Genomic DNA, 25,533 nt, shown 5'->3' with positions numbered 1-25,533 from the left:
CGAGCCGGCTGACTTGGCTCCTTTCATCTCTGCGGCCCATCAGCAGTGGGGGGCGCAAGAAGACAGCAGTTAGTGCAGGACCGCAGTGATCCCAGCAAGGGACCGCGGGCTGGGAGGGAGGGATTGGGGGGGATGCTGCTATTGGCGCTGGAGGAGGAGGGATGCGGCTGGAGGGACGGGAGGGGGCCGTGGCCGAGCCGAGCCGGTCGAGGAAGGCAGGTACCCCTTCCTCGGCCGGACCCCCGGCATCCAGATCTCCCTGGATCCTCTTCCCTGGATCTTCCTTGTCTCTTTTGTTGATGCTGCTTGCCTGGGGCTTCGCGACTAGCTCCTGGGAGATCCGTCCTCACATGTGTGTACTCCAAGCCATCAGGGAAATAGATCCATCTAGCATGCATAAGGCATTCACGGGCAAACCCTGGTGCCAGCAGTTAGCCCTGTCTGTGTGCCATGACTTCCCTCCGGCACAGACTATCTGCTGCAGCCTTCATGCTATTAGCCCTGCCTTGCGCAGTACTTTCCTTCCTGAGAAACAAGCCCTTGTCTTTCTCTGCCAGGGTTTCCTAATATTTGCTCATTTCCTCTTTCAGAAATAGCAAATACTCAGGCACTCTGGCTTTGCTTCTGACATTATATTTTCTCATGCCTATTTTCAGGCAGCAAAACAGGCAATTGCATGAATGTGTCCAGATTTCTCTTCCCACACAATGCTGATATGCTCCCGATTTCCAGAAGAAATACGGCTGTCTATCAGCTGCAGGTTTCCACAAACCCTCCCTGAGACCGCAGCGCTCTCTCTGCATCCCAGCCTTCCCGCACAGCCACTCGGTGCCTGGTGCTCTGGGCAGGAGCTCCAGCTCGGCCTTGGAGAAACAAGTGTACAAGTGGTGAGGACAAATGCTTTTCACTCATTGCCTATGCAATCTGCTCGCTGAGTCTGGGAGACGCTTGGTCAAAATTGGGTTCATCTAGGGATCACTTGGGAGGCCAGTTTCTTCTGTTCAGTCCCTCCTGGAAAGCAGGAGCCCTGACAGACAGGCCTTACCTGGTGAAGACCCTTGCTATACCTTGACAGAGTGTTAAGGCTCGACAGGGAAGAAAGGAGAGCATACATGAGGGTGAGATTCAGCATTGCTGTTACTCATGTTTCAAGGGGTTAATACAGGTGTGAGGGGTAATTCAGTAGTGAGGGGTAATTCATACTCCTTTATCCTTTCACTATTTCAGGCCCTCGATGACTGAAAAATTCAGCTGCAGTGTTAATAAGAAAGCATTGATACGAAATAGAGATAAGACCAAAAGCCAGTCAGGAGTTCAAGGAAAACCCCTAGGTTCTTCCTAAGTAAGACTAAACCATGGAGAAAAAAACATGAGCATGAATTAATTTGCTTCAAGAGATTCTTTTTGCCCTGGTGTGATTTTTTTAGACAAACTCCCAGAAGGCAGGAAGTTATTTGTAGGTTGAATTCAGTGCCCTCTCACAGAAGCACATCACCTGCGCTGAAAGTTGCCTATTCCCCTGCTTTCCCTTTGTTTATTATTTCATAGGCCCCTTAGTCACCTGAGACACGTCATTGTGTGGAGTGTCCAGAGCTGACCTCTGAGCATGCAGAGGGAAAAAAAGGATGGTGGGAGAGGGATCCTCATCATCTCAGTTGGTTGTGTTGTCCGTGTTGCTTGGTGCAGACTCTCTGCTGTTCCATGATCACCTGGGCTACCTCTCACCCTTGTTGCTGGCCAGAGGACCACGGCCTAGCCAAGCGGGAAGGTGGTAGTAGTGAGGAAGCACCAGGGAGCCAGCCCCAGGGTGCAAACCCTGGGCAGCAGTGCTGAAGCCCTTGGCCATTCCTTAAGGAGTGAGGACAGAGTTTTTTACTTTTGTGGGATAAACCCAGCCTGGGGATAAGCTTCCTCATCCCTGAGGTCATATGCAGAGGTCTTGCCCCCAAAATAAACAAGGCAACCAAACCTGCTGTAAGGACAAACCGCAGACATCTAATGATGCCATCTCAGCCTGTCTAGCTGTAGCCAAAATTCCCTGGAGGTGGGACTGGGGGTTTAGGAGTTAAGTTTTGAATCTTGATAGCCAAAATTGGGTAGCCTCTCCTACAACATGGCCTCACAGCTCTATACCTGAGTTTTTCTGTGTGTTTGATTGGGGAAAGTTTGAATGAGGCAGAGATGGACACAAACTGAACAAGACTTGTGCATCAGCATGACCACTTTCCTAGGACATGCAATCTCGGTGTGGAACAGGGTAATTGTCATTGAGGTGCCCATGCTGGGTTGCTGTGTTTTCTTTATTTTACTTTTATATTGCTTGTTTCATATATAATCTTCCCTTCCACCTCTCCTCAAGCAGAGTCTCTTTACACATGTCTGTAGCTTGTTCACATGAGGTTGTATTTGCTCCTATTTGAATTGAAGGGAAAACTGCCCTTCACTACGAGAGGAGCAGAACTGGGTTTCCAATGCAAGATACTCAATTCTGGCACTTCAAGAAGTGCTTGAACAACTACTCCCCAAGCTGAGAAACGTCCCTCAGAAGATCCTGTACCCCGTGGATGCCCGTATCTCCAAAGGAAACTTCCATAGGGATTTCTCACCCCCTTCCTGGGGGCGGGGGGAGATGATGAGAAATCTCTATGGAGATCCCCTGCTGGGATCCAATATATGAGCTGGGACTTTTGCATCCATTTTTTCCCACTCAGATGGGGATTCAACTCCCAGTGTCAATCCCGATGCTCTGAACCACAGGTATGCCTCTCTCCAGGCTTCCAGGAAGTTCACGTAAAAATAGGTTCGACCCCGTGAGAATATCGAGATTTGGCCTATGAGGAGCAGAACCAGGCCTAAAAAAAGGCAGTACGGCTAGAAAGCCAAAGGCTGCAAGGAGACGCAGACAGCTGCTGGCTCTGACCATGAGCTGCTTGTTTACAACAGGCGCAAATGGCACTGTGCATTGCAAACACCTCTTCTTTCATCCGTTTCCTTCTGGGAAGAGCAAGGAGACGGTCTGTCTCTCACAGAGCGGGGCTTGTCAGACTGGCAGCGGTGGGGAGGCGCCGGGTGTCCGCGCTGGGGCAGCCGGCGCGGGGCTCCGCGGGGCTCCGCGGCTCCCCGGGAGAAACGCGGCCGCGGCCCCGCGCATCGCGGCTCCTCCTGCGCTGCCGGTTTGTTTCCATAAAGCGTGACACGGAGTTTCATCAGACGGAGCGGTGACACGTGTTGGGGAGGGTGGGTTTTTTTTTTTTTTTGTTTTGTTTTACCCCTCTAGGTTAATTCCAGGAGGTGAAACCGCTGGTCCCTTCTGTGGGAGGGGGAAGAGGGAAGGGTCGAAACGCAAAGGGAAGAAAAGAGGCAGGTTGAGATACAGGAGGAAAACACAGGCAAAATACCAGACGCCGTTGCACATCTGAAGCAGAATATCAAATGCGGTGAAAGGCTGCTTTTGCCAGTGGTATTCCTACAAATTTCTCTTGGTGATATTCCGTCCCTCTGAAACGACCTTCTTTCGGGCAACTTTAGGCACCTAAAAACAGGGGGTTGCACCTCTGAAAACCCTCTGTGTTTCTACTTGTTTCTGTCAGAGATGCTCAGGCGCACCAGGGCACAGACGATGCAGGAAATCGCAGTAGGGTTTCACGGAGATGCGCAGCGTGGAGGGCTGTGAACGTGAATTATTGTTAAATGAAATGTAAGGGAAAAAAGCGTCGTCGTAAGCACCACTGAAATACTGTTGATTTCCATTTACCTGTCCTTTACACCGAATTAAATTAACACTATAAATACTCTGCTGCTTTAAAATCAGTGAGCTTATCACGCAGGTCGTGTTTTTACTACTCATTTTAACATAAAAGGTTGCCGCAGTTTTTCGGATCTCGAAGACTCTGGAAGCTATGGCAATTAAAACCGAAAACCCAAATACCTGCATGGTTTACTCACTGCAATCGGTAAAGAACCAGATATAGTTTCCACGGCCAAACTTGCACTCAATATCCTAGGAGCAGGATCGAGCCCTAGTATTTCACGTTTTGATTTAACAAGCCAAATATCTCCAGAGCCTTCTGCAACGGCAGAAAAGAGCTGCTTTCGGCAGCCAACAGGTAAAAAAATAAAGGATAGGCAGATGCCCTCCATAGAGAAGTTGGAATCCGATATTTAGAGCTGCACAGAGACTGATACGTGTCCTGGATCGGATCCTGTAAATACCCTTACATGCTCTCCTAGACACATCCCCCTCACAGGTCTGTTCTCTCTCTCTCCCTAACGCCACTTACGTGTTATTTGCTGTCATTGTATCAGCTTGTCTTTACACCCTAGAATAATGCGCCCATTATTCTCTTCTTTCCAAGTTTCCACCTCTAACCATGTCGTAAAAAATAGCCTTAATAAAACAGTGATAATTACGCCATTATTGTTAACACTACCCATTAAAAATTTAAAAATAGGCTTTCTGGTTTTGTCACCCATTTGCACCGCATATCACTTATTTCGGCACTTAAATCGTCGCATGATATGTTAAAACTTTCTTCCCTTTTTAAAGACGGCGAGACTTACGTTTTAGGTAAACTGGAGGAGCATCATTAGTTCGCAGTCAAAACTGGAGAGTATCGGTCAAAAGTTATTGACTCCCTGCTGTCCGGCGAAGAAAAATTAATATCCTCGGGTACAAAGTGTGTGATGTGCTTTTCCTTCTAGAAATTTAGGACTTTAAAGGGAAACGTTTGATTTATGAGTATATCACTCTAACAATATTTTAATGCCCCACTATTATTTCCTAGTCTCGGGAAAGGCGTGTGTTTCGTTTGCTTTCTGTACACGGGGCACCTTCAGCAGCGGTAAAACTGAAATCGGCATATTACCCTTTTGAACGCTGTAGCCCTTGTATCCCCTCGGCCGTATATCAGCAAAGAAAGCTGTAAACTCGAAGGAATAAATCAGTTTGAAAAGTTTTAAGAATAGTTGTGACATCCTGGCTGTGACCAACAGAGCAAGGGAGACTTAATAGGTTTTAAATCTCGGTCTGGAACATGCAGGGAAAAAAACAAAACAAAACAAAACCGGAGAAATACACTTTCCAATCTGCTTGGAAATTAATCCCAAATGAGGGAGTCGCCTTCCAAATAGGACTTGACAGATCTGTGGGAAACACTAGACAGAGAGCAGAGAGCCGAACCCTGCATTCCCCGCGAATCCAACCTCCCATCCACGCTGGGGAGGGAGAAGGACGGATGCTCATCGCAGAGCTCTGCTATACCACAGAGCTGGCGACGTAAAACGGGTTATTCACCGTGAGACTTCGACTTACTAAGGAATGTAAAATAAATGCAGTGTAGGGTCCCGTATATTATTCTCAGCTAAATTAACGCCAAAACTTTATTTGAGTTTAACAGTTTTTTTCCACTCAGGCCCTTAACTCCCTGTGTTTACTCTTGGCAAATAGCTGTGTTTGTTTGTTTGTTTGTGTGTGTGTGTGTGTGTGTGTGTGTGTGTGTTTGTATGTGTGTGTATTCCAGTCTGTGTTGCTGCAGGCTGAGACCGTCCGTGAATGGCATCATCTTTTAACAAAACCTCCAAATCGAGGTACATGAAGGGTGAGATCCTGGTGGGAAGGGATTAAGAATGGGGAGAGGAAGGAGGGAGTAGCGGCTTGTAAAGGAAAATGATAAAGCTGGTGGGGATCGGCTAGCACAGTCCACGGGAACCATCTTCAGGGGCTCCAGTCTGCAAGGAAGGATTTCCCACAAACTTCCCTGCAGCCTTGCTCCTAGCCCGCCCGGGAGCGTGTCCTCCTATTCCGAATTCAGCTCCCGGTTACTGTTTTATTTGGAGAGAGACACGCTTACGGAGGAAATCTCTCTCCTTGCCGCCTCAAAACTGGTAGCCATGGGGAAAAAAAAAAAAAAAATCCTGCGCCACAGCCACAGCCAGCCCCCTGCGACGTGGCTGCCTTGTCGAGCTAGGGGGGAGCCTGGAGGTGACTTTCCCCGTGGGGCTTAGGCTGCAACGGGCCTCGGGGGGGGCCAAGCCTTCACCCCCGGCGGGACAAGAAACCAGCCCCGAGCAAAGCGTGGCGAGGGTGCCGCCAGCCGTGGGCAGCGGCCAGCGGCGAGCCGCGGGCACAGATCCCCCGCCTCGCCTTGCCGCGGGCGCACCGCACCGCGCCGCGCCGCCGGGCCGGCGCCGGCTCCGCGCCTCCAGCCCGAGCCCCGCGGGAGCGGGCAGCGGGGCCGCTGCCCGCCTTCCCCGTCCACCCACCGGCCCAGCAGCCGGGGCCTGATCCTGCCCTCCGCCCCCCAGCGCGGGGAGGCCTCCCGGGCTGCCCCGGCCCCGCTCCGCGCAGGCCCCCCGGGGGCAGCGGCTCGCCCTGCCCGAGGAGCGGAGCCCGGGGCGGCGGGTCCTCGTCCAGGAGGGAAGGGCAGGGGCGTAGAGGCTGGCAAGGGGAAGGAGGGGAAGGGAATTCAGCAATGAGTTTTCGAGAAACAGGCGAGCTTCTGTGCAGTGCGCGCCCCACACGTGTGAGGAAAAGCCGCGCAGTCCTTGGGCTCCAGTGTGTTTGTGCCTGGCGCGTGTGTGCATGTAAACAGGCATGCATATCTACGCGGAGAGAAAGAGACATCTGTGGCGGTAGCCCTGCAAAAATTCCGATTTCCCCTCCCCCCCCCCAAAAAAATTATGCTGATTGCTGTGAACACGTTTTTATCCCCGCATCGAGCGGACCGGGAAGCCCGTTTGTTTGTCTTTTTGCTTGTTTCCCTGCACCGCCGCCGTCCTCAAACACCGTCTTGCTCGCAGGGCTCTAAGGAAAATCCCAGCGTGTTTCCTATTGCGCTGCCCGCTCCCCACCAAAGCAACGTCACCTCAAATATGCCAGTAAATTCCTTAGCGGGTCGGAAACGTAATTGGTCAAATGTTTTCTGTAACCTGACTAGCCAATAACGCTCTTAGAAAAATTTAGAACAATCTAGTTACGACAGATGGTGAAAATGACTTGGCACTACACGTTTGAGTCAATATTAAGTATAGATGAGACACTTCCCGCACTCAAAATACACCGAAGAGACTACATGTGAGACTATATTTACGGTATAAGGTCTCTTATTTTCAGACAAGTGCTGTCCAAATGGTTGCCCTTGTCATTTCTATTTTAACAACATCTGCTAGTTGGCATAAGCTGTGGCCTTGATAGCTTGAATATCTCTGAGGCTGACTTATTGGCAGACCTTCTTCTGGCAGTTTTTTCCTCCTGAAAGCAGATAATATGTTAAGCAAAACAATAAATTAAAATGAAGAAAGGGAAGGAGACAGGAAAACCTTCTTAGAAGCTCAAGAATCATCCAACAAATGGAAACTGTGGAGGAAGAGATAAATGATGAACAGCGGATAGCCGGAATATCTACAGTTACGAAAAGTAAAGTAGTATTATCTTTTCAGTCGTAAAACGCAATAAAGTAACCGCGATTCCAAATGGTAACCAAGCGTTTTAATCTCAGTCAATATAAAGCAAATAACAATTATACGAATAGGAACCCATATGGAACCAGAACAAAAAGTCAAGGCTATTTCTACATTCAAAGGTTAGCAGCGCATTTCCTTATCCTCAAGTTTGCAAAGGATTCTTAAAACCTTATATATGCAGTTATGCGGAAGCTGATTGCCAGCAATAAATAATGCATCGAGGGAAGAGGCTTGAATAAGTATCTTCTCACTTTCAAGATGCAGCTAGGGATCTTCGCCTCAATTTTACATCAAGGTTGTGCCTTAAAGCAGTCAAAAGGCTACTTAATTGTCAAGCAAGACTTCCCCCTGCGGAACTCTATCCGCATGTTACAATCTCTTTGCAGCTCAACTCCATATGCGTCTCTTTTTCACAGTTCCCTCTCCATCTCGGGCTCCTACACCTGGTGCATCACGCATTTAGCCCATTAGCTCCGGCTCTTCCTTTCATCTTCCCCATGGCAGACGTTTCTATTTATCCACTGGCAATCAATGTGTGGCGTCACCAGTGGTACTGTAATGACGACTACACCACTGAGGATGACAGCTTAGAAAGAAGAGGGCAATGGTGATCCCTCCCAGAGCAGCACAGCACAGTGTAGCGCTCGCATCACAAGGTCACCCTATCTCACCGCCTGCTCCTCTGCTTTGGCAGGAGAGGGCTGCTGGGTTTGCACAAGGCTGGGGCGGGAGTGGGAGGGAGGGGGGGGGAAGAGATCGGGATTTTTTTCCCCCCTCCCTTAAGCAAAGCCACAATGGAAACCAGGAAGGAGATGGCGATGTTTCTGGAAGGGACACAACTTGGCGCTCTAGTTGGCAAGAGGGTGCCTAATTTGTCCGAAGCAGTGGGGAGCCCCGCTCAAGAGCCACAGGAGAAGATGATCCATCGGAACTGCCTCAGCCCCAGACCTGGCCCCTTGTCGTCCCGGGAGAGAGGAGGAGGAGGAGGAGGAGGTGGCGGAGGCGAAGAAGAAGAGGAGGTCGAGGTGCTGCCAGGGACAGGGACGGTGGCGGAGAGCCGCTCGGCGGCGGCAGCACTGCTCTCGGCCGGACAGCAGCCCCCCGCCCCGGAGCCCCCTTCCAGCAAAGGGCAGCAGAGCAGCTCGGACACCGAGTCGGATTTCTATGAGGAAATCGAGGTGAGCTGCACCCCGGACTGCGCCACGGGGAGCGCCGAGTACCAGCACAGCAAAGGTACCCAACTCCTTCCCGTGCCTTGAGCCCCCTCCTCCCTCCCGGACTCGGGTGCCGGCACTCGGGGGGGGGTCTGCTGGCGGGGGTCTTCCCCACTTCAGCTGAGAAAGAGGCAGTGAAGTCGGGGTGGGGGGGCTGATTTCGTTTCCTGCTTGATTTTTCGGCCCCTCAGCTCCCTGCAATGGGGAGGCTTGTCTGGGAGTCAGAGGACACGACATCAGGCAGTCCCCCGCGTTCCCCCCAGGCTTCCCAGCGTGTGTGCATCAGGTCTGCAGCTTGTCCTGTAGGACCCCCCTTGGCCTAGACCACTACCCACTCCCCCCCCCCCGCCCTGATCTCTTTTTAATTTTTTTATTCTTTCCCAATCCCTGGACAGTGCATGCCCCAGGAAATCCCTTCCGATCCTCCCCACCAGCGGGGTTCTGTGTGTGAAGGGGGGGGGGGAGCAAGATCAAACGGGTTTTCTGGCCGAGAGCTGTTTGTGGTTTTGCAGGGTGAAATGTGCCCGGGCGAGTGCGGAAGCGGCCATAAAGACCGTAAAATTGCTCGCCGACTCCTGCCTGCCCAAAATGCAATGGCGAGGTCCTTGTTTGCACGTTGGGTTTAAAAAAAAAGGAAAAAAAAAAGAAAGAAAAAAAGAGGAGAGATCCAAATTACCTTGTCACTTCTATGTCTCGGTGGCGCCAGCTCGGAAGTGGTCCCAATGAATTAATTGCCTTTGGTCTCGGGCACAGTGAGGGAGAGTTGCATTTAAAAGCAAACGCAGAGGCCAGTCCCCCTATCCCCCCTGCCCCCACTCGTATTCCCACCTTACCAGCCGGGCAGAGCTCCCCCCAGACCCCAAAACAACCCGCTTCTTCCCCCTCCCCACGCCTCCATCACTTAAAAGAGAAGCCGGGGAACACGGACAGCGCTGTCTGTTGTCTCTCTTCCCCCAGAGCCTCGTTGAAATTACAACATCCCGGGCTTTCGAGACTGAGGGGAGAGTCCCCGCGGCCTGACCTCCCTGCGGAGGGAGCAGGGTGCCTCCCCCCCCCTCCCGGCCGCAGGAAGGGGCTGCGGAGCCCCGCGGCCCGGGCGCACCTGCGCGTCCGCGCTGCGCAGGACCGGGATGCTGCGGCGGCCGCCGCCGGCTCCACAATGCGGGGAGCGAGCGGGGCATCCGAGCAGACGCTCCCAGGGCGGTGTGCGCGCGCGCGCGCGTGTGTGTGTGTGTGTGTGTGTGCGTGGTTGGGGGGGGTACCTTCCAGCCAGAGTGCATACACACCAGCTGAACCCTTTCCCGGTGCTGCACCCCCTTCTTTGTACCCCCTCCTGGTTATCTGCCCAGCATCCTCAGCCCTGGGAGCGGCAGAGAAAAGGCAAGGTGTGTGGGGGGGAATCGATGGCGGGGCGGGCGGGGAGCACGGCTCGGTGCCCGCCTGCCCGCGAGCGTGTGTCACGCGTGTGTCTCTGCTCCGGGTCCCCTGCGCAGGGCCGTGCTCCGAGGCGCTGGCCGGCAGCCCCAGCGGCGGCGGGGAGCACCCCAAGGGCGGCGGAGGCAGCGGCGGCGCCCAGGGCACGCTGGCTTGCAGCGCCAGCGACCAGATGCGCCGCTACCGCACCGCCTTCACCCGCGAGCAGATCGCCCGGCTGGAGAAGGAGTTTTACCGGGAGAACTACGTGTCCAGGCCCCGGAGATGTGAACTGGCAGCTGCTCTAAATCTGCCAGAAACCACCATCAAGGTACACACAGCTCGGACATGTTTCCAATTAGCACGATATAAATCTATATGGCCAAACTTCCTTTCAAAACTCGGGAAAGCACTTCGGCAGCACAACCCTCCCTCTCCCCTCTCCCCCCCCCCGCCCCTTTCCTGGCCCTGCCTGCACCCTGCAGCAAGCAGCAGTGCGGGAGAGGCTCCCAGAGCCATCCCAGCCAGCGCCGCTAATCCGGCCTCTCTGTACCAGATTATTTTTAATCCTCCCTTCAGTCCAGTACAAAACTCGTTCAGTTCTTGGGGGAGGGAAGAGGAAGCAGCTCCTGATCCCGTTTCCCCTCGCTTTGTTTTGTCTTAAAAAAAAAAAGTAAATAATCATAATAATGCCAGGTAATTCTGCCTGCAAGAAGGTAGGAAGGAGGCATAGCTGCTGGGCTTGCCTGGAGCCTTGGGACCTGGACAGTTCAACAGGACAAGCCTTAGGAGGAAGAAAGGGAAAAAGCGCTAAAAAAAGCTGCCACAATGGGTCTCTCTGTAGATTTATGGTGACCTAAATGATCCCTCTGTACTTGATGACAACTCTTCCCGTGAGCGAGAGCTTCTCGTTCTGGCCTCTGCGCTCGGCCAGAAGGAGCCCCGACCTCCCCCCGCCAGCAGACCCGCGGCCGCCGGCGCTGCGAGGGCGGAGGCGCGTGCGCAGGGCGGCCCGGGCCCGCGGAGGGTGCGCGGCCCGGCGCGCAGCGGTGACGGCTCTCCCCGCTCTCTCCCCCAGGTCTGGTTCCAGAACCGCAGGATGAAGGACAAGCGGCAGCGCCTGGCCATGACCTGGCCTCACCCCGCAGACCCGGCGTTTTATACCTACATGATGAGCCACGCCGCGGCCACCGGCAACCTGCCCTACCCTTTCCCGTCCCACCTGCCCCTTCCCTACTACTCCCACATGGGCATCGGAGCCACCTCGGCCTCTGCTGCCGCTCCTTTCAGTACCCCGCTGCGGCCGCTGGATACCTTTAGGGTCCTGTCCCACCCGTACCCGCGACCAGAACTGCTGTGCGCCTTCCGACACCCGTCCCTCTACCCCGCCCCGGCGCACGGACTCAGCGGCGCCGGAGGCAACGCCTGCTCCTGCCTGGCTTGCCACAGCAGCCAGTCCAACGGGCTGGGGCAGAGACCCTCCGGCTCAGACTTTACCTGTTCAGCCACAACCAGGACTGACTCTTTCCTCACTTTCACGCCCTCTGTGCTGAGCAAAGCCACCTCAGTTTCCATGGACCAGCGAGAAGAAGTACCTTTAACAAGATAAACGTTAATCTCAGGTTTATTAAAAATACGCCTTTCCTGGGCTCGCTTCGAGTTAATGTACCTACATCCGATGTTTATTTAATAGTGTTCTCTCCCCAGAAATGGACACCTATGAAAAAAAAAGAGACTAAAAATAGCTCAGTCTTACAAGGATTTACATTCCAAGGGGGAAAGAAAAGAGAATAAAAAAAATGACAAGTGATTTATCTCTAAGAAGGTTTTCAGGCACAGACGAGAAACAAAAAACCAAACCGAATGAAATACACTTCAATAACCCATAGAAATGAGCTGGGACTTTATTTTCCACAGATAGACTTCCTACCAAGGGCTGGGACTTCTGCAGATCACAACAACAAACCTTATGCACAAACCTACAAGACTGAGAAAGAAAATCTGAAATACTTGAAAGAAACATTATCCTGACAACGAAATGGCTTGTGCACATGAAGAAAGCAAAGATGTGATCTACCAGAGTGTTCAGAAAATAAAAACAACGAGCAAACAGCAAAAACAAAAGGTTTCTGGATTGCGGCTCAACAGTATTACCCAGTTATTTCTATAGAGAAAAATAATGCTTTACCATAAAGAAAAACTGACATTCTGTACATTACTTTCGTGATTTAATCGCATTCTTTACTATCTCGTTGGTTCCTCCTTCGTTTTGAGCAGAAATCCAGCATTTTGTCTCCTCTTTCATCCCGACTTTTGTTTTTCAGAGGCAGACTGGAATTGGCAGGGAAAAATACGAGCTCCTGCCTCTTTATGGGTCAGAGCTATTTGTCCTTTAAATAACAATGTCTTATTATTTCAGTCGCTGAAATGTGCACACACTGACGAAATTAGCAAGTGATGTATATGTAAGGAGGATTTTTGAATATAGAATGTATAATGTTGTCTGAGCAGAGACCCTGTGCCAAACGTTAACAAGCCGCCAAGGGAAGAGATTAGGTGACAGGGAGCAGAACTCCTTCAGACAATCACTAGTCTGCAAATTGGAGCAAAGGCGATTTCCCTTCCTTTGTACTTCAGCCTTTAGTTCTCTCACTGACTTTTCTCTGCTGCGGTTTTTTTTTTTTTTTTAATTCAAGTGTTGGGTTTTGTGTTTCCTTCCCCACCTCTAATCTTTGCATTTGTATATGTCCTTCACACTAGTCGCCCTTCTTTCTTGGGGATAATTTCTTCCAGTAGCCCTCCCCCCCCCCTCCTTTTCCCTTCAGGTATTTCGGAAGGAGGTAGCACTATTACTTTTTCGTGGATTTCTGCCCGTGTGGAGCACAGCCGTCAATCTAAAATTTAAAAAAACAAACACAGACACCGGACTGGGCTACTGGGCTAGTAATTTCTTCCAAAACCGAAATTGTTTATTTGACTCTATTTTTAAATAGCCCAAAGAATACACTGTTACAATTTGTTACCATGTCGCAATAAAAATTATAACAACAATAACAATAACAATAATAACGACAGGCATTTTAACAACGCATCACCCACATTTTACTGTGCTTGATTCAAAAAAAAAAAAAAGTAAAAATGTTGCTTAAGACGAATTTCACCTTCGTCTAGTTTCTCATAGTTACAGTTCAACAAGCAGGAAAATAAATGCTGGGCAGAACAAAGACGTGTTGACACCTCCGCTATCTGCTTTGTGCTAAATTACTAAGGACCTTCGAGTTTATTGTCACACAGGAGACTTTTTGTCTCTAGGACAGAGAGCGAATAGTAGCGTCTCCTTAGAGTGGATGGAAAGCAGGCAAGAGACACGGGCGTGCCAGGATATATTTTTTCAATCAAAATTTGTTTATTAGGGCTTTAAAAAAACTGATCCAAAGTCACCATCTTTAAATAATTAAGGGCAGATTGTTCCGCCCTTTCTGAATGAGATGTCCTCATGGACATGGAAACTGATGATCCATTTTGGACACTCACAAATAGATTCTTCCGCCCCCTTGGAAAAAAACAGTTGTAAACAGCATCCAAGGGCAGCGCTAAACAAATCCGACCTTTCCAGCGTCCGTCCCCCCCCCCCCCCGTACTTTATGTTTTAGCAGACACGAGAAGAACCAGTCCAACAAAAAAGGAGTGAAGGAGCGACCGCCTGGTGCAAAGCCCCTGGCGACGCCGGGGAGCGGGAGCACCGAGGGGGCCCGGGGCAGCTGAGCGCTGCGCGGTAAAGCCGGGGGAGGGATCCTGGCTGGCCCCGACCCCCTCCCGGAGAGGCGGGGGCACCGCCGGGCCGCGATGGCAGGGCAGGGGCCGGCCAGTGCTGCCTGCGGCGGGCAGCGCGCCGCCGGCCGCGGGGCCACCTCGCCTGCGTACGGACCGCGGCGTCAATTTGCACTTGCAAATGCAGCAGTTTGCGAAATGCAATCCTGTAAGGCTAAATCGCCTAGCACGCAGGAGCAGGGCACTATATATATATTACAAATACATATGCCTATTTTATATATAGATAGATAGGGGTGTGTGTGTGTGTGTGCGTGTGTATTTAACCCCCTCTGTTCCACTTCCATCTGTCAAGGGGACATCCCCGTCAGTAGGTGAGCAGCAGGGAGGTAGAGGCAGGAGTGTGGGACACGGGCTGCCCAGGGCCGGCGCGATGCGCAACACTGCCCTCTGCTCCGTGCAGCGTTTGCCTTCTTCCTAACTCCGGCTCTCGGAGGAGGCTGCGGCAAAGGCGGGTTGTGAATTTCTCTGTGGCTCGGTCACAGGGCAGAGATTGCCTGCGACAGGTAAATAGGCTCCGGGTCGCAGTAATGCCAGGAGTATTTTCAGTTAATAGGGGAGGGAAAATGAGGTGTCTGGAGCAATATTGGAAAGTACAAGATCGATGATCCGTCCTCGTGTCCAATCAGCAGCCTTTAATTGACTGTATTTTCTAGGTAATTGAGCCGCTGTGCTCCTAAATTGAAGTGGAAGATATAACAATACATCTGACTGGGAGGAATCACTCATTACTTCATAATGAAATTTTCCTTTTGCTACGCGGGGCCGGTGCGGCTGAGGCGCTCGCCGCCGGTGGCGGCCGCCCGGGGCGGGGTGAGGGGCGCAGTCCCCACGCAGGACGCCAGCTCCCGGGCACGCGTGGGGGATTGCCAGGGGCCAGAGCACGCACAGGGCACCGAGCCTGCGGCTGGGCTCTGGCTCTGACCCCAAGCCATCGCCCGAAGCGGGGCAGGTTTCCCTCGCCTCGCCCTGGCCGGGCTCAGACGCCGGGAGGAGGGCAGGTGAGGGGCGGCAGCGGCGGCCCTGGAGCCGTGCCACGCAGGGCGGAGGTGCTCTTGCTGCCACGCAGAGCGATGCCCTTGCTGCTGCAGTGCCCGAGCACGGCCCCGGCGCCCGCCCGCCGCCCCCCGGCCGCGTCGGGGCTGCTTTCGGGGTACCCCATGTGCTACAGGGCTCTGCTGCCCAGCCAGCCAAATTCAACTCCAAAAGGCCTTCCCCGCCTTGTTAGCATTTGATTGATTGCCTTATTAAAGCGTGTTCTTGTAAGTGTGACCGAGCTGATTGCACTGAATATGTTTGGGATAATGCTCATTTTAAACAACTGAATAATAATAATACTAATAAAAAAGGGACCAGAAGAGGAGGAAGATGAGCTCTAGAGCACGGGTTAAGCCTAAACGATCCCGGGGAGCTGTGTTCCAACTCGCGCATTAAATTGCTCCGTTACTATCAAATCACTCAGCTCTTTTCGGCTCTACGCAGACCACCTTTGTTGTGTTTTATGTGTCACCTTCTGTATCATTAAGTGAGATAGCACCGAGACTGCCGCTTACTTTCCCCTCTCAGGCTATACGTTTTTATTAAGGTTGTATGATTAAACTGGATCGGATCTGCTTTCCCAGCACTATTCTTTACTCCAGCGTCCAAATCATTAGAAAATCGGCTGTCCGTATTTCACGTTTTCTGCTTGGTTATTAGGTCGTTTTCCAGCACCTGCAGAAAGGCATGCTGCTCCTTTCGCTTTTTGCTTGTGTATCTGAAGGTTCTTTTTGTTTTCTGTTATTCTCCTGCGCGCCTGGGTACCTTGTTTTACTGCTGAGTTTAGCCCCAGAAAACACCCTCCACCATATGTCACCCCAAGGCCCACTGTTCTGCCACTTACAATAGTGTCAACCTGGGGTAAAACCAACGTCAAGATGAGTTGGAGTCTCGCTAACATGAATGGCTTCATTTACGCGCATCAAGTTCCTAGATGGGTGTAAGGGGAGGAAGGGAGGTGAGTCCCATGTCCTTTTGCTGCATCCTTCACACTTGAGCCCTTCATTTGTTGCCTGCTCCCTCCAGACCTCTTGCTGGTTGCTTCTGCGAGCCGGGCAGGGTCCCATCGCCGCTCCGCACCCTCGGGAGCGCTCAGCCCCGCGAGCGCGGATTGCTGCGGCCGGGGAGGGCAGCGCCTCCCGGGGTGGCAATGGGCTCAGGGGGGGCGATTAGGGCAGATCCGGCCAGAATAGGTCTCTGTCTTTGACAAGTTTTTTTTTTTCTTTCTTTTTTCTTTTATTTTTAGTAGGGGGGTGAAAAGATCGCTAGTTCAGGATCTTCAAACAAGAAAACATGTAGATCACAATCTCTGGCCTCTAATTCACCGCCTTTTTTTGTTTTAACAGTTAAAGTGAATGTACCTACGACCAAGCACGTAGCGCACGTTTACAATAATATTTACAAAATCTATTTTAAAGAATCACCATCGGTGTATTGCATGCACATATACACACAAAGTAAACACACAAAGCGATTTTCCCTGCTGCCCTCTCTGCGAAGAAGTGCCTGGGACTTCAGAGACAGAAATTGCCACTTAAGAACATCACACGAAAGTATTAAGTAATTATTTAAAAGAAGGCTGTTTAGAAAAATATTTGTATTTATTGCAGCTGCTCGATTGGCCTCGTTAAAGCTGGAGAGCATTTAAATTGTGTTACAGTCTCATTTAAATCCAGTTTCGTTCCAGCAGGCTGCAGAGCCTGAATAGAACCAATCACTCCATAATGATGATGAATGAGAAATTAATTCAGATACAAGCAAGACAATTTAGGCCTTCATCTGTTTAAATAGCCTTCCAAGATTATTCGCAATTGCAGGTCACAGATTTAATCAATTGTCCAATCTTGTGAAAGTCATATCCTTGCATCTTCATCGAGATTATTTATAGCGCGGCGAAGACCAGTGAAAGGTATACGCTCTTAACAGGAACAATTACTTAAAGGGAAGCGTTTGCAAAATGAAAAACAAATGCCTCCGTGGGCAGTAAATGATCAAACGCGTTCTCGCTCTCCCGGCACATCCTCCCCGGTCTGAGGACGGGAACCTCTTGATGGAAGGGAGACGGAGCTGTAGTTAGAATAAAAAAATAGACAACTGCTAAACTCTAGTTCTGTCGCATCAGCTGTTACTCTCTTTATTGAAACCATCAGCGCAAGCTATTGCTCCTTTACGGACTACCCAGAGCCACCTCCACGCGGGCTCTGCGGAGCTTTATTTTACTCCTGAGGGCGATGCCAACAGAAAACAGACATTTTAAAAAGCAGCTTTCAAATAAACAGGAGCGCACAAACCGTGCTGCTGCTCGGCTTGGAGATCCCGGCCCCGGCTGCAGGGTGGACTGTCCCTTTCTGCCTGTGTCTGCCCTTTCGCCACCGCGGGGCTTTCAAGATTTATTAAAAACAAACCAACAAAAAAAGCAGAAATTTATAAGGAAACAGACAAGCCGGCAGCGTGCGCAGGCGGCTCTCTAACACCCCGATCCTGCCTGCACCGCTTCTGTGTATCAGCAAGCCGAGCCTGCCACATTACAAACCTTCGCCGCGGGCCGGGGGGAGCCACGGCGTGTTGCCCATTTCTGCCATCGGCCGGGGGCAGCAGCCACCTCCCTAAAAAAGAAACCGATAGAGACTCTGCGCCTCTCCTGCAAACGCCGCCTCTCCTCTTCGCCTTGGGCGAGCTGCGCCTGGAAATCCCTGAGATCACGATTAACGCAGGGCTAATTAAACCTCTTCGGAAGTTGTAGCAGGTCATTTGATAATCGGGAGAATTGTTGCATTTCTCGGACTCGGGAAGCAGGGGAGAGGCTGGGTTTATTCGTCAGGGTCCCAATGTAGCTGCAACTCTCTCCTCCTCCTCCTCCTCACCTCTTCTCCAAACACAAACCTATTTACCTCAAGCCTTAAAAATCCCTCGGCCCCGAGAAGCGCTGTCTGGAAGGGCCGCGCCAAGCTCCGGCCCAGCCCGGAGAGGTGGCGGCGCCCAGAGAAACACCTGCTTCCCGGAGGCGGCTCGGCCTCACGCACGGGGCAGCGAGCCCGGAGGACGCGCCCGAGCGCGGCCGGGGCAGGGCCCGGCCCCTTCCCCTTCCCCGGCGCCGGCTCTCGGCGCCCGCGCAGCCCCGGGCCCTGCCGTCGCCCTGGGGGCCGCGAGGGTTTGGCCTCCCCGCCGGGAGGGGTGGGCGCCTCGGGACTGGGCTGCCCACGGAGAGGGAGTTTCCCGGGTGGGAGCGTGCGCGCGTGTGTGAGTGCGTGTGTCCCTGCTCCCTCCCGCCCGACACGGGAAAACTGGTGCAACGCTGGCGGCTAAAACAAAAGCCTGACTACAGGACTCCCGAAGCTCCGAGGAACCAATCTCAGGAGCGGACTTTGATGTGTTGCTGTCCAGTTAGTGCCTTTAATTGGCGTCCTCTGGGACAGGCAACCCAGGAGCGGGGACGGCGAGCGCTCTGCCAGCACCCCCTGCCCGCTCGCAAGGTAGCAAATAAATAACCGGGCGGCGCGGCACGGATCCTGCGGCCCCGGGGGCGGGCGGGGAGCCGGGGCGCCGCCGCCGCGGCCTCGCCGGCCCCAGGGCACCTGCCCGGGACCTCGCTGGGGCTCCGCACCCGCGGCCCCGCTGCCGCCGGCCGGGGACGGCGCCCCGCGTACTTCAGCGTTTGCACCGGCCCATGCGATCAGGTTCCTCCTTCGCTCCGGATGGTGGCTGATCAACGTGGAAACGACACTGTTTAAAACATACCGCACGTCCCTTCCAATTTGGCTAATGAAGGTCGTCTGTTAAGCGTAATTTTAGAGGTTAAATGAGGCTGACTGCAGATTTAAATATGGTTGATAAAACGTTTTATTTAAATGACACGTACTGTACATATAGATCCCATCACAGCGGTCTAGATTTACCTTGGGGGAGGAAGAAGCAAAACAAATAAACAGGCAGGGAGGAAAGAACACTACCAATTTATTTCCAATTAAAAATGCTCGGTCGAAAAATAAATTGTTCGCTTCATCTATCAAACGTATAAAATACATTTCTGAGATCACAAGTCATCCTAAAAGAGAGAGAGAAAGAAGGCGGAAAAAGTTCTTTCTTGTCAAGAACCCTCAAAAGGGGCGTGCTAGAAAAAACGAAAGGAATAAAAGACAGCTGTCACTGTAAACTCATCCTGTCGCAATTTTTTTCCCCCCTCTCTTTTTCCTCCTCATTTTCCCTCCGGGTAGCCCTACAATGCTTTAAGAGAAATTCACCTGAAGCCAGAGGTAGATGAGATTTTTGATTAATAAGGAAATAAACTTGGCAGAACGGAAAGCGATACTGACTTCTCAAAACCGATTTTAATGGAGAAGTCTCTGGGGAAGGTAGTCAGTGCGAGGCTGACTCTGGAGCCATAAATCCCTAGTACCCGGGCACATCTCGAAACTCTGTCAGAGGACTTTTTGCGGGAAAGCATCTCTGAATCGATATTTGTAAGTTGAACCGTTTTATTTGCTCTTCTGCAATCGCTTTTTCAGCATTAAAATGTTGTCATTTTGCCACGTTCTTCTCGAGAAGCAATAAAGTGTTACCTTAGGGGCACCATTTTTGTCTGATCCCCAGAAGCTAAGACCCAGATGTGTGTCATGTGTTGACACCAAAAGTCACAGCCTGAAAATGCTGCTCCCCCACTTCATGGAAAGACTCTAATTTGCACCAGGGTGAGTGCACTCAATTTCTCTTCCAGAACAAAAGACCCTAAGTGTCTGATCGGCCAGTTCTCCCAATAGCTTGATTTCACCCTGCTAAATTTTCATTACAAAACTTTCACACTTTCCACCTTGGTTGCTTGGGACCAAACCCTGAAGGTCCTACCTCAATTCAAAATGCATTTTTCCCTCCTTAGGGGAGGTTTGTGCACTGCTACTGCACTGCAGGATCCAAGACGAATTACAGAGCAAATAAAGCAACTATTATTACTAGATCCACACGATTAATATGTGGCCTTGTGCTCCCATAGACTATGAATCACTCCTGTGAATGAAGCACGATTATTTTAATGTTTAAATCAAGCCCGTGCACTTTAGAGAGGGAAGTTCTCTCTAATTTGGAGATATTGAGTCATAGGTTCCAAAATCACTTTCCACAAGTGACATGATGCAAAGTAAAATTTAATCTGAAACCAAAAGGTCTGATTTACTAAACCTTCAGGCAGAAAAGAGCACAGACTTGCCCACTTTGACAACTACAAGTTAAGCAGAAAATCATATGGAAAAGGAAAAAAAAAAAGAAAAAGAGAGAAAAAACTAGCTTTGTCAGTGTTTATATTCCCCTCACAGCCAGCCAAAGTATGGGCCAGGATCTATTCCATAGGCAGAAGCTCACTCAGCCAGTTGACAGAGATTTGTGTGGCTTCAAATGATGTTCCTAGCACATTCCTTGTTCAGTGGCAATGTGGATTTGGAGGCATGGACAAGCCCAAGTGTCTTAGCTGTTCTCAGCTGGGAGCACTTTGTGCTGTCCATTAACACTTGCTCACAAGGTAGAAGAACATAAGAGTACATGATCCCATAACCCTCCCTCTGTTTTGGCTTTCAGAGCTTCCTATCTGAAAGTCTGTATGTCGTCTTGGTCACCAAGGCAGTTTTTCTCAGCACAGCTGTACAACAGTACCAAGCATCGCTGTTGGTAACAAGGCATTTACTCCAATGTCAGTTTAGCCCACTCAGTCTAAGCTAATGTTAGGCCATGAGGCCAGGTCCTCCAAGAGAAAAGGCAGTAACACCACAAATTACAGTTTCCTATTTTTGATGTCAGCAGGGCAGTCTGCACACAGCCTATGACACACCTACCCGTTTTTGTATTATAATGTATTCCAGTTGCTCTCCAGTTGCCCAGGGACTGTGCCCAAGCATTTCTAAGCTAATAGTGCAAGACAGATAGGAAAAAGGGCAACATCGCCTCCATTTTCAGGTGTTGCTCCACAGATGAAAAGCCACATTCACCAGTGCCACATTTGGTGTGTGACCTCTCATGACAGACCTGGATGCAGGAATCAGAGACATTCATACTAACTCTGCTGATCTCCCTGGTGTTGTCCACAGTATGAGTAACACAGTCAGAACTGCCCAAATCACCATCACCTGGCCCAACTCAAATCACATTTAACTCCACACAAGGGCAGTCACCTGGATTTTGGAGCCAGTGATCATCAGCAATATCGCACATTTTCTGCATATCCGGAATGTCATGTGTTTCCTGCATCTAATGCAAATTTTGTGCTTGGATACTTCGTCTTGAGTGCCAGCCTCCCTCCTTTCTCCCACAAGAAAGATATGCCGAGCTCTGATTTTATGCTTCTCAATACCCAGGTAGGCAGTTAGGGTGAAACTTCTACACCATGATGCATTGCTTTGTAACACCGTATCATTTGCATAAAACTCAACCAAGAGCCTAATAGCCCCAATCATTTTTTATACAGAGACATAATTCACACAGAGGTTTCTCCTGGAAAAACTGTTGTAAATTGAGCATCTGTGTGTGTATTGTTTCAGTTTTTCATACACCACTTCAGGAAGGGGTGTTATTTGCATCACGTCTACTGCAATCACCCATACCAGTAAGAAAGAGAGTTACTGTTAACCCCTCATATTGACACCCTTTAATTAAGTCTCCAAGAAGAACTTATTTTCAAGACTCATTAAAAGTTGCTTTACAAATTGGTAGTTTAACAACAGAAGAACCTACTAGCTTGATTGGTACATCATAGACCATTAGATTTCTCCCAGTTATTTTTAACTGAGCTCAATATCATGCATTTGACAGCAAAAGTCTTTTGAAAAAGGTGCCTGATTTCTTCTGACATAGCTCATGGAGAATCATGGTAGTATATGCCAGCTGTAATTCACCATCACTGGAAAAAGCAAACAGAATAGCCCAGATGTAGATAAATGAATAAAAAGAAAAAAACCCAAACACCACAGTGCCTTATTTCTAATAAAAATTTTCCAGCCATTTATCCTTCTGTTCTTCTCTGTTAAATTACTGAACTTTTATTATTCCGTGTTTTTCATGAGAGAAGTTTACATGCTGCTGTAAACTACCTCTCCATCTTTACTCTGACAACCTAAGCAAATTAAATTTGTGTGATCTGTCAATGTGAGGCACTTTCTTAAGTTATTGAACCCTTAGTGAAGCTTTTTCCTGCACCACCTCCAATTTTTCAGTCACCTTTTTTGAAGCATGGAGCCATGACTAACTATACGGTATGAGGGCATTTAATACTTGTTCCAGCAGTAGTTTGTCATTCACGTTTCATCTTTGTACTTCTTTTTAATACTTCCTGTCCAGGCAACCAAGAGTTGCAATAGCACTAATGCAGTTGTGCAGCACTGTGATGGCACCTCATGTTCCCACATTTCTCACCAGGATGTTCCTTTTCTCTGTCGCTGTCTTCTAGGACATGTTCCCCCAGTCTGTAAGGATAGCTTGCATTCCTTGTTTCTAAATATGTAATTTTGCATTTGGCAATATTTAGAATATATTTGTTTGACAGGCCAAATTTCTCTCTAACATTTGTGCAGCTTGGCTGCAGATCTACCTTGTTACCTAGATTAACATATTTACTACAGGAAATAGAGGACTGTAGCTCCCCCGACAGCTCTGCTCTGTGCACTGTCTTCTTGTCACAGTCATGGTAATGGCAACATAGGTATGCAGGTGCTGCATACAGAGTGCGGCTTATTCAGCCTTGATGCAAATTTGGTCAGCGCTGGGTATATACATACTCCTGGCTAGCTGATTAAGGCAGAGAGTGGTGCTGAATCTGCCACTCTAGAAGTAACCCATTTCCTGATGATTTCTCTGTTGGCAACCGTTTTTTGAGATCTGTCGGTTAGCCATTCTTAATTTGCTTAAAGTACAATTTAGTGATATTGTACAATACGTTAAAATTAGAATGTCATGTGGTAACTTCCCTGACCGAAGTCTAAGGTCTAGGCTGAGAAGTTTATAAACCAGACCCATAATCTCATCAAAATAAATTATATGTGCAATGCTGAAACCTATTTTTCATAAAATTAGGTTGATTGACATAATTTACATTCCTCTCCTGAATTCTTTATTAAATGTCAGTTTTGCTTTTGTTTCCTTTTATACTGGTGTCATGCTAATCAGACCACAGATACTGGGTCACCTTCTTCACTCTTCCTGAATAGAAGCATAACATCTCCTCAGAAAATTCAACAGTATTCCAAGATTTATTGCAAATTAACATCAGAGTTCTCCTGAGCCACTTCTTTAAAGACTCTGCAGATTCATTGATTATTATTTCTCTATCCCATTAGGCATTGTTTAACATCATCTTTAGTTAATTATCATGTTTAAAGGACTTAATCTTCCTCTTTTGTTGAGATTACAGCACCCTGCTTTCCAAATGCAGATTAAAACATAGATTTTCCACTTCCTCCTAATATCAAATCTACTTTAAAACTTTGTCTTATTGCTCTTCTGCATGTTACCCCTGGATTTTTCCCATTGTCTTTAGCTTTCCTTATCAATTTTCTGCATTTCATAACTTCCAATGTATACTAATTGTTAAATATTATGTTTCTCTCTGCATATTATACTGTGATTTTTTTTTTCTTTTTTACTTATTTGCCATCATTCCACTCTCTCTCAGGATTATTCTGCAGTTTAAAAAACTGTCCTTCATGTAGATATTGTACAATATTGCTCATATTGCATGCAATTTCCGGTCCCTAACCACCCACCAGTTTCCAGCCTAGTGATTAATTAATCATACCAAGGTCCAAAAAATAGTTTTTCCATGCTGGACACCATGCCTTTCAAGCTGGGAAACTAGCCATCATTTTTAGAAACTATCAGTGGCGGTTCACTTTTAGCTGTATAAGAAACTAGCACGCGTGCCAAGCTCAGTTTCTCCAGATGCTACTCTTTTTATTTCTAGATATCGCAGACAAATGTTTAAGAGGCAATTCAACCCATTCTCTGGCTTGGTTTGGTCATTTGTGACAGACCCCTGTCCGCATTCCTGGTCTTTGTTAGTTAGTATGTCATTCCATATGAACCTGAAAAATTTTTGTTTTGAGTTATAATTATCAAGCTGGTCTTCCCTATTTTTACTCACTGCTTTTGCTTACTGTATCTGCATAACCAGGTTATAATCTGAATCTGGTGTTCCACTCACATGACTCATCCCGCCAGGTGCTAGTAATGCTAACTATAGCTTTTCATCAGTGATAATTTCCTGTTCCTGCTCTTTGTTATCTACACACCCTACCATTGCCATGGAGGAATCTGACAGATTCCTTTCTTCACGTCCTTCGTTACAGTGGCTCAAAGTTTGTTCTGTTTATTATATCATATTTGCAGCTGGAACCATATTTGTATCTTCAGCTGTCTTCCCTGGAGTCATTGAATTAATACTCTCCTGTTTTTCTAACTAATTTCCAGCCAAGAGGACTAGCTCCACTCCCTTACCCAGGAACAAGTCACACTATTCATACAGCTTCTCTCCTTAGTAGGTGTCCAATTCTTCCACCAAAGCAAAAGTTCAGCTTCAGACCAGGAGTGAAATCTTGAGGTCACTTCAGATTTTCTGCTTTCTGCAACTTGTAAGCCTTGAAGGATCTCCAAAAGGTTCATGTGGATCTTCATCTAACCTTTCCTCTTGCTTCCTTCTCAAATCCCCAAAGTCCTTCTATAACACCCTGCCACTAGTTCCAGTGGCTATTAGAGTGAGCATTTATAAGATGATTTCACAGTCATGTCTGTTTATACAGTGTATTGACTCTCATTTTTTAACATAACCATTTGGTAACTTCCATGGCTTATTGTCTGTTTGCAACCTGACAGAGATCTGATTGTGATTTTTCAGTCTCAGCATGCTATTTTAATCCATGCTTTGGAAAGCCTAAGGAAGTAAGCATCTGTTTTAGTAAAGGATAGCTACATCCCCATGTGATCAATGGAAAAATAAGGGATTGTTGATTTCAGTTTATTTCAGATTCAGTCACTTTCTGACAGCTTTTTCATTCCCAAAAGCTTTCAGTCATCTCATGCCATTCTGTGCCACCATGGAGAGAATCTTTAGTGCAACTATTAGCAGTGATGAATTAGAAGTGATGGTACCTGGATGCATTAAAACAAATCTTAAATTGAAGGTTTTGATCTGAATTTTTATTCTAGTACTTTTCTGAATCTTTTCTCAGTTTGTCTGCACCCTCTCCAAAGTGAAGATGGTATCCTGTTAATGAACTTATAATACATACAGTTAACAAAATACCTCTGTACTTGCTCTCTCCATCTGAATTACCCCTATTAGCTACCACATCACGCTGTGAATTCATGTTCAGTGATTCTCTCTCAATCTTTCAGAGGCTTCAACCCTTTTAACCACTGGCTGCCCAACATCCACATCCTGTGAATAAGTCAAACGTAAGATCAAATGTGGGGCCATTTACCATGTGGTCCAAATAATTTAGTGAAAATGATATATCCTTAAAATTTATTTGTGTTCAAAAAATTTGCATTCTTTTCCAGCAATTATTTGTCCTCAAAATATTGATACAATTACTGAGCAGCAGTG

The 25,533-nt window shown here is 48.9% G+C and overlaps 1 protein-coding gene across 1 annotated transcript; it reads left to right on the top strand.

The window, feature by feature from the left end:
- Window positions 1–8,097: 8,097 nt before the first annotated feature.
- Window positions 8,098–13,205, top strand: EVX1 (even-skipped homeobox 1). Its single transcript, XM_067292479.1, has 3 exons — window positions 8,098–8,694; window positions 10,169–10,419; window positions 11,167–13,205. Exons 1-3 carry the CDS (start codon window positions 8,256–8,258, stop codon window positions 11,695–11,697), a joined length of 1,221 nt encoding a protein of 406 aa, XP_067148580.1. The 5' UTR covers window positions 8,098–8,255; the 3' UTR covers window positions 11,698–13,205.
- The last annotated feature ends 12,328 nt before the right edge of the window (window positions 13,206–25,533 follow it).

This window comes from Apteryx mantelli, chromosome 2 (assembly GCF_036417845.1).
Source record: "Apteryx mantelli isolate bAptMan1 chromosome 2, bAptMan1.hap1, whole genome shotgun sequence".
NCBI lineage: Eukaryota > Metazoa > Chordata > Aves > Apterygiformes > Apterygidae > Apteryx > Apteryx mantelli.
This window is presented reverse-complemented; position numbering and strand designations above follow the sequence as displayed.

Coding starts and splice junctions, on each gene's coding strand:
- EVX1 (XM_067292479.1), top strand. CDS start 8,256: ATGGAAACCAGGAAGGAGATGGCGATGTTTCTGGAAGGGACACAACTT. Junction 8,695..10,168: donor CGAGTACCAGCACAGCAAAG/GTACCCAACTCC, acceptor TCCCCTGCGCAG/GGCCGTGCTCCGAGGCGCTG. Junction 10,420..11,166: donor TGCCAGAAACCACCATCAAG/GTACACACAGCT, acceptor TCTCTCCCCCAG/GTCTGGTTCCAGAACCGCAG.